Genomic DNA, 8,897 nt, shown 5'->3' with positions numbered 1-8,897 from the left:
CTCAGAGGCCCTTTCTGTGCATTAATACCTCAGATGCTTAAAGAGGGAGGAATTGGGTCCTTGGGATGTAAGGGGAAGTAGTCATCCACAACCCTCATGAAAGATGCTATCAGTATCCCACACATGAGGATCTCAGGTCAGAGCAGAACTATATAAAAGGCAGAAGCTTCTCACAGCACCTCAGTCCACTACTTCCTGAGTAATCTGTTCCAGTGCCTGTGCGAGGTAGAAAATCTCCCAGGCCAGAGAGACTCTGGTGCTGGTTTTCTGGGCTGAAAGGGTCTCTGGGTCAAGCTGAGGGCAATCTTGGCAATGGATAAGGGAGGAGGGTTTGGAGGAAAGGGTCCGTCTGAAAGGGAAGGCAATGGAAGACTGTGATTAGAAACTTTTTGACCTTACAATGAATTCACTTGAAAGGATTATGTGCTTATATCAGGATCTTTGTATTTTTTATTTTGGGAGTAAATGTAGAAGATTGGGTTTTAAAAGGTCTAATCATCGTAGAGGTAAAATATTGTGAATGCATAACTGAGTCTCCAAACCAGCGTTGGGATTATTGAACATAAAATTCCTGCATTGTCTTTCAGTTTTACCCAGTTCCTTTTAAGATGTCCTGCCAGCAGAGCCAGCAACAGTGCCCGCCTCCTCCTCCCAAGTGCAAAACTCCCAAGTGCCCGCCTGTTTCTTCCTGCTGTGGCTCCAGCTCCGGGGGATGTTGCAGCTCTGGGGGTGGCAGCTGCTGTCTGAGCCACCACAAGCCCCGATTCTCTCTCCGTCGCCGACGTCACAGCTCTGGTTGCTGTAGCAGTGGTGGCAGCGGTGGCAGCAGCTGCTGTGGCAGCAGCTGCTGTGGCAGCAGTGGTGGCAGCAGCTGCGGCGGCAGCAGTGGGGGCAGCAGCTGCGGTGGCGGCGGCAGCTGCTGTGGCAGCATTGGAAGCAGCAGCTGCTGTGGAAGTAGCTGTGGTAGCAGCGGCGGCAGCAGTGGGGGCAGCAGCTGCGGTGGCGGCAGCAGCGGTGGCAGCAGCAGCAGTGGCAGCTACTGTGGCAGTAGTGGCGGTGGCAGCAGCAGTAGCAGCAGCAGCCAGCAGTCTTCGGGCTCTGGCTGCTGCTCTGGAGGTTGCTGCTAATCTGGGGAAGAAGACCATGGAGAGCTTAGCTGACCTGATGGAAGGGAGACCTGACAGCCAGTGTCTCCTTTTCTCTGGCTTTCTTTCCTGAAGAAACACTTCTGTAACTCTCTGTGTGCCCTTTTTCCATCTACCATGAGGTCTTGAGGTCTCACCTCTGAGATTCATTGGCTTTGCTTTTTCTCTCAGACACATCTGTCTGGGGATGAGATGTTGAAAATTGGAATCTGAAGTTCTTTTCTGGGTAACAATAAAGCTTTTGATTCCTGATGTCATGGCTTCCCAATAGTGTTTTTTTTAGCCTTTCCATCCCCACCCTCCACATCAAGCCATATTCCCTTTCTTTATCTAAAGTGCATATTTAAAAACTCTGGGTAACAACTTTCACTTAGTGCTTTGATTTTGGGAACTTCAAGCTTGAAAATAAGAATCATGTCTGAGACATTACCAGTTTGCAGAAGGAACAATGGGCGTGGGATGAGATGAGGCCAGCAGTATCCATGAAAGTTCTATTCTGAGAGGGTGTCCTTCAAAAATGAACTGCCATTTGGGAAAGTTTACCTCCCAATCACAGAGAATAGCATTGCCTGAAGTGTTCACTGTGGGCTCTAGGGAGTAGACACACTGCTTTCTGATTATTGTCAGTGGACAGACGAGATTGGAGTGGGCAGCATTTCTAGAGGTGTTAGCTCAGGAGACATATGTGAAATGTTTTCGTGAACTCTAGAATTTTAGGTTTGGGTATTAATAGAGTACAAATGTGTCATCTCAGCCAAAGATTATCTCCACATAGTGGTGGTGGCAGCGGTGTGTGTGTGTGTGTGTGTGTGTGTGTGTGTGTGTGTATACATGTGTGTGCCATGGAGTCAAGGGTACTTTAGCCACTGAGCTTGGGTGTTGATGTACTATTCCTTTGAGATTGGGATGGTTTCTTCAGGAGGATCCTAAAAGAAAAGAAAAGAAAAGAAATGTTTCTGATTGAAGAGATAATTTCAAGTCAACTTTCTTAAACAAGATAAGCGGGTACCCTCTCCTCTGAGAAGAGTTAACAGTGATGTAAGAGGTCCATTCAGTCAGTATATACTTGATCTCTCTTTGTGTTGATTCCTATCACTCTGTTTTTCTTTCACCTTTTGTATAGTTTTCTAGAGGAGAACCTGCAACTTGCATCTACATTATTACTTCAACTTCCTTCCCTTTTCTAACATTGATCTCATTTTTTGGAATGCCTTACCTCTCCTTGCCAGGAGGCACTCTAGGTACAGTCGGCGACCTGTTAATCAGGCTCTAAAGCCACGGTAAATGAAACGGATCGTCTATGACTTGTCTTTCCTTGTCTGTTTCCTCATGCCACACCCAGCACATGCATCCCAAAGCCTGTCTCTCACTCTTAACCCCTGAATCTTAATCTTAGATTCTCTTATGTCTCATCCTCATGGTTGTTATGGCCATGTAGTTGTAATGATTGAAAAACAGTTTGGAGGCTTGACCTCTAAAGTTTCCTCCAGTTTTAAAAATCAGCTAACCAGAAGCAACTATTACCTATGGAACTTTTGGGCCATCTGCTCTTTTATTCTCCTTCCTTCTTTGCTCTTTTACCCTCCTTCCCCCTTTTTGACAATAATCCCATGGAAAATCATTCCTTAAGGGAGATGAGATGAGCAATAGGAGGTCCATGGGCTGACTTTGTTTTTCAATAGGCATACACCCCTCAACCATTTTTAATCTGAGATCCACCAGGGTTGCATGATAAAGTGACTTCTTTTGGTCTTAATGGTCCCTTAACTTTGCCTGGGTTTCTCTTCTTGTCAACAGTGACAGGAAGAAACCACCACTGGCATTCCATCCCCACGATCATCTTCATTCAACTATCTCTAGAAGTGCCTAGACAAACCCAGAGTTTATCACATAGCCTGTAACCTGCCCTGCAAGACAAGAACAAAAGACTATAGAGATGCAAATAAGACAATAAATGATAAGGAGATGCTACACATGAATCTTGTGTGAGAAAGTGGAATGGTGCATGTGTTCTCTTCCCCTGGCGGTGTGCGCGTGTGTGCGTGCACGTGTGTGTGTGTGTGTGTGTGTGTGTGTGTGTGTGTGTGTGTGTGGTGCTTAGAGCAGAAAGGACCCTAGACCTCTCTTCATTTGAGCCTTAGGCCTCCTCTGAGCATACACACAGCCCTCCCAGCTATGAACAATGTCATGTTTGGAAAGTAAACACACAGCAGCAATCCTGGCACCTCTGTGAAGTGACTTGGACGTCCACGTGCACCACCTACAGTGCTGTCTGAGTGATGAATGCCTCTGGGATGTAAGTGTCAGCTGAGCATCTCTGTTGAGAAACAGGTCCCTCCCAAGGACCCAGCATTTAGGAATCTTATAAAAGGTTCTCTGGCCATACACTGTTCAGTCTTCTGCCTAGCTTGTGGCAAGTTCCAGTTGGAAAACTGAGTGAGCCTTCCTGTGGAGCCAAGGTCTAGTAAGTATCCAAGCAAGGTGTGTGTGGGGGGGGGGGGTGGGGAGGAGAGCTGGGAAGAGTGGGAGACGAAGGAAGGAGGTAGGAAACAGCCAGAACATAGCTGTGGGAAGACAGCTCTGGAATCGAGCTTCTTGTGGTACAGCCTTTTGTGTTGCCTATGAAGATGAAAAGGCCTGGCATGGAGCTGTTCTCCAGTTTGTAAAGGAGCTGTGACTAGAGACCCAGGTCTCTAGGTTCCCTGGCCATGTTATTCTTCTTCTCTGCCATGACTTGCCTTTTCCTTATAATGCAGGCAACAGGCAAGAGAGAATGTGCAGGCCATAATTTTGTGTTTTCAGAGTCTGTATATCGAACAGGGGATGATAATACAGGTGGTATTTGAGTGTTTTCTGACGGATGCAATAGGTATACATCATTAATGGAGATCACCCTTGGAAAGCTGTGTGGTTCACGTACAACTGGGGAAAGGGCGAGAGCTAGAAGATTTTTGATTGATTCATGCAGACACACTGCAGCCATATCCTCTTTATTTTCCCGTGGAGACCTCGGATGGGCCTTATGCCAGTTAGGGGAACTGCTTTGATTCTTTGCATATTCTGTTTCCGGTGTTGCACCTGTTAGGAGTTTGTTTCATTGATTCCCTTCTTTTCATTCTCTCAACCCTCTTGCCCCAAGCCAGAATGAATTGTCTTTAAGTCAAAAATTCTGACTTCTTTTATTGGAAAGAAAAGGCGGGAGTTTTTGAAAGATTATCTTTCTTTCAGATTCGCCTTGACAAACGCCGAGATGTCTCAGCAGGGCGCCAAAGGCTTTTCCAAAGGGTCTTCCCAGGGCTCCGCCCCCTGCCCCGCCCCGACTCCCGCCCCCGCGCCCTCCTCTTCCTCCTGTTGTGGCCGTGGCTGCTGCGGGGGCGGTGGCTGCGGTGACTCTGGCTGCTGTGGCTCCAGTTCCACCGGCTGCTGCTGCTTTCCCAGGAGGCGCCGCCGGCAGCGCACTAGCGGTTGCTGCTGCTGCGGAGGAAGCCAAAGGTCCCAACGCTCATGCAACAACCAGAGCTCTGGCTGCTGCGGTGGCTGCTGAGAGCCCACAGAACCGCGTCCTAGTAGCTGGCATCCTATAGTGGCCCCTCCCTCTGCTGCTCCCACCCTGTCTTCCATAGTAGTAATAGGTAGGACCGATCTAGGAGTTCGGTCCCTCTAACACTTGGATGTTCAGAAACTTCACCCTGTTCTCAGCCCTGTCCCCTCATGCTGATTTTCTCCCCAGGGAATACGCTAGTCAGGGGTGGGATCTCAGACCATGCTACGGGCAGGGACTTGTGTACAGCAGTGTTCAAATAAGGTTTACTGATTTGATTGTCCTCCGAAGACGTCATAATAAAGCTTCTACCTCCTATGAACGCTTCTTTTCCTATTTATTCCTTTATCCGTGTCTTCATTTTTCTTGTTTTATTACCCTTTATTGCCTACTTCTCAAAGGCTCATGCCTGAAGAACACATCGATTGCTCTGCGTTTTCTAAGGATTTGGCGTTGTGCGTTGGCATGACTCACTGAGGTGGGCGCTGCCGTTTCGGTTTTACAGAAGAGAAACTAACATTTAGCTCAGTCACTTCCGTATTCTTGCAAGATGGAGGTGACTGCAAGATTCCAGAGATCATTCTCTATTTGCTCTGCTTAGTTTGGTCTGCCCTAAATTGTCAACAACCTTGTGTTCCTCCCCAGAGCATCCCCCTGCCTCTGTACCCCCCTCCTAGTCTGAGTCTGCACTTTTCTACCAGGCCCCGGTCGCTCGGGGACTCTGGTTTGGATTGGCAACTCCTGGAGCTTTTGAGTTCAGTCCTGCTGAAACTTTTCTCTTCTTTCATTTTTCCTTCCTCCCTTCTTTTCTACTGCCTCCCTTTCTTCCCTTCCTTCCTATCCGTTCCCCTCCACTCCTTTCCCCTCTCCATTTTCCTCTTCACAACACCCTAGTTTTCTCTTTCTGGTGGAGGACCATTGGTCTTTGCTTGCTGGGTGAGAACATTTTCTGTGTCTACCAGGAGCCTGGGACTCACCCTCTTTTAGCCCTTATGTATGCAACTGAGGCATGACCAGGAACTACAGGTCTCCCCTGCCTGTGGCCATTAGAATGAACCACACTAGCATAGGAATAGCATAGGAAGCTCTGTGAGCAAGTTTACTGTTCATTTTAGGTAAGACCTCTTAGCCTAGTACCTTCTAGGGACAGTATAATAATGGTAAAAATAATAGCACAAAATAGCTCAAATTTGTTGAACACTAATTTTGTTTCTGGACATATATATATATATATATGTATATATATATATATTAATAACCTCAAGAATAGCCTTTAATTTCCTCAATTTTTCAAGTGCAAGTAGACTGGCATTCAGAGACTTCAGGGAATTGGCATGAAGTTTCACAGCCAGTGAACATCCTATGTCTCTGAAGATGAATGAAGGGAATGAGACTCAAATTGAGATCTGGAGCCATCAAAGTACACGGAATCCACTCAGTGCCATGCTCTACTGCAATCTTGGAAATCACCACCACCCAGAAGAAGGGACACTTGGGCTTCTATGGACACACCCAGGATCTTAGGAAATTGTTGCTTGACTGCTCTGCATCAGTGACCCAATGACTGTTGAGCTCTGTGGTGGCATCTGCCCAGCAACTATCTGCTGAAGGTATTTGCTCCGAGGCAAAGTCATAAGTTCACCATTGATTCATCCATGCTGTTTAAAGCTGAGTCCAGATGACATCCCATGTTGGGGAAGCTCCAAAGGACAGTCCTACTCTGCCTCTCATTTCCGGCTCTGAGATTCTATGATTCCTGGAGGCAGTGCATTGTATGCACTGTTTACAAATAGATGATGTCATTGAGGACCTATCTCCTCCATACCAGTGAGTGATGTGGAGTGAAGCAACAGGCCTCATGACTTGTTGGACAGCAAGGCAGGAAGGGTGGGCTTGCCTGACTCAGATCATACTGGGAAGTCAGTGTGAAGAACAGGGAATACAAGGGCTGAGTTTTGGGAAAGAGAGATGGTAACTTATTAGGGGACACACAAGTCTGTAGGAATACTTGTCTTTGAACATGGGTACACTGATATCCATTAAATGGCCAACTGTGAGGATGGCAGCTCCATTGGTTTCCATAGATCCATGAAATCCAGATATGTGGGAGATGTGCTAGAAAACACATGGTTATGGGTTCTTCCTTTCCAGGCAACCTGTGGCTTCATGTATTCAAGGTGTTCTTCCAGTCATATTGGCACTTGGGCATTGTCTTCATTAAAAAAAAAGAAACCTGGAATTCCAACAGCTTGGTACACAAGTTTGCAACTAAGTTCATAGTCCTTTACTTGGAATTCTTTCGTTCACTAATTAAAACTCTACTGCAAACCAAGTGTTCTCAGTTTCTTGGAAAGAAAACTAAAGCATAGCACTATCATAAGATGGCACAGCTTCTAAGTAGAGGACAAAGTTTTAGACAGGGTATTTCTTACTTCAAAATCATCATCCTGGACATCAGTTTTTGTACTATGTACTTCTGAGAAGAAAAGAAACCTTGGATAGAAGGAGGGGAACGAATTCAAATGATTAGTGGCATTAGAAATACATCCCACATCCTCAGAGGAAGGAGGAGAGGCCAGATCACAGGTGGCTTCAAAGAGACAGAAGCGGAGCTACCGAATATCTACAGCAATGTCTAACATGCTCTAGAAACCTGGAAAGATTATGTTAATAGGCAGCTACAATGACCCAGGCTTGAGATAGGGATCAGAACCTGGCATTGGGTAAGAAAAGAAAATGACAGATGGGGAAAACATTTGCCCAGAGAAAAGACTACATAGAACTGGGTACAGTGTTGGAGCTTTTGGAGATGAACCGACTGAGGTGGCAATGGGGCTTTGTGCCTGGTCACTAGAAAATGACAAAAACATCGACAGAAAAGTGGAGAAAGAGCGCGTGAGGGAGGAAGAGGGCAAGTCCTCCCCATGATGTGCTGGGTTTCCGGAGCTGCCAGGGCATGACTGAAAGTCAGTGATGTGGGGCTGGAAATGCAGATACTCTTCGAAAACTGGTTTAACAACATCTAGATAAGGAGAGGTGAACTCTGTGGAGGTGGGATCCCAGTGCTTGGCAATGGATGTGGTTTCCCTTCTACATTGAAGGTTATGAACAAAAACAAAAGCAAAACAGACCTGGTCTGTCTTATTCAACACAGAAACCCTGTGTGAAAATAGAAAATTGGACACTTGAGGTGCCTGATCAGTATGCATAGGGTTAATGAGCTGGCGAAACAGAAACCTAAGGGGTGACTTGAGGGGAATGGGCAGGAAGGAAGAAGTTGAATTCTGAAGTGAAGTCAGAAACCTTACTTTGAGTTTTACCTGGGCAGCTCATCTGGCTGCTTTCAAACCTTGAGTTCCAGGAATCCAGGCTGAAGAGAGGCAGGGAAGAGCAAGATTGCAGAAGGTAAAGGTTGTCATCTAGGAGGTTAGTCACAGGCATGGGGCTTCTTTCCCATTGCATAATCAATCTCCCCTCCACTCAGCATTAGACAGAGCAAGAAGTTCCATTCCAGGGACAGCAGCAGTTGGCAGAACGGGTTAAACAGGCAAATTGGTATCATAGTGAGTAAGAGAAAATGATCCTTCCTGCTGTGGATGATGATGCAGCAGATTCCAATGATTTGGCTCTGATAAATCAGACCCATGTCAACTCGCTGTGGGATAAATGACAGTCAGACCTAGAAAGGCGAGTGTCACATCCTCTCTTACAAATACTGGCCAGGCCAAGAACAATGGCCTCTAATCTATCTTATTCAGCAATGCATCTTGTTAAGAATGTTGTTAGAGGAACCTGGGAGATGGTTCAGTGGAAAAGAGGAATTGAGTTCAAATACCTAGCACCAATGTAAAAGAAACTAAAAAGCAAAATCTGGGCAGGGCTATGCCTGCCTGTTACCTCAGCACTGGGGAACAGAGATAGGTGGAGCCTATGAGAGCTTGCTGGACAGCCAGCCTAGGTGAAATGGTAAGAAAGCTTCCAGTTCTCAAGGCAGTAAAAGGAAAGCAACAGGGGAAGACAGTGGACATCTTGCTCTGGCCTCTACATTCATGCATGGATGCACACATTTGCACACACAGAGAGATTGTGTGTGTGTGTGTGTGTGTGTGTGTGTGTATGTGTGTGTGTGCTACTTTTATTGTCAGTGATGCAACTGTGTCAGTTCTGCTTATTTGTGAACTGAATTTGTAGTGTTAAAAGGCCATTTTTTT

General features: G+C 46.4%; 1 protein-coding gene across 1 annotated transcript; it reads left to right on the top strand.

Annotated features, from left to right (window-relative positions):
* Positions 1-604: 604 nt before the first annotated feature.
* On the top strand, positions 605-1,159 carry LOC127233088 (late cornified envelope protein 5A). Its single transcript, XM_051199494.1, has one exon. It carries the CDS (start codon positions 609-611, stop codon positions 1,125-1,127), a length of 519 nt encoding a protein of 172 aa, XP_051055451.1. The 5' UTR covers positions 605-608; the 3' UTR covers positions 1,128-1,159.
* Positions 1,160-8,897: the final 7,738 nt, after the last annotated feature.

The sequence above is a fragment of the Phodopus roborovskii genome, unplaced genomic scaffold, assembly GCF_943737965.1.
Source record: "Phodopus roborovskii unplaced genomic scaffold, PHOROB, whole genome shotgun sequence".
Taxonomy (NCBI): Eukaryota; Metazoa; Chordata; class Mammalia; order Rodentia; family Cricetidae; genus Phodopus; species Phodopus roborovskii.
The sequence above is the reverse complement of the archived record's forward strand: the minus strand, read 5'-3'. Positions and strand labels throughout refer to the sequence as shown.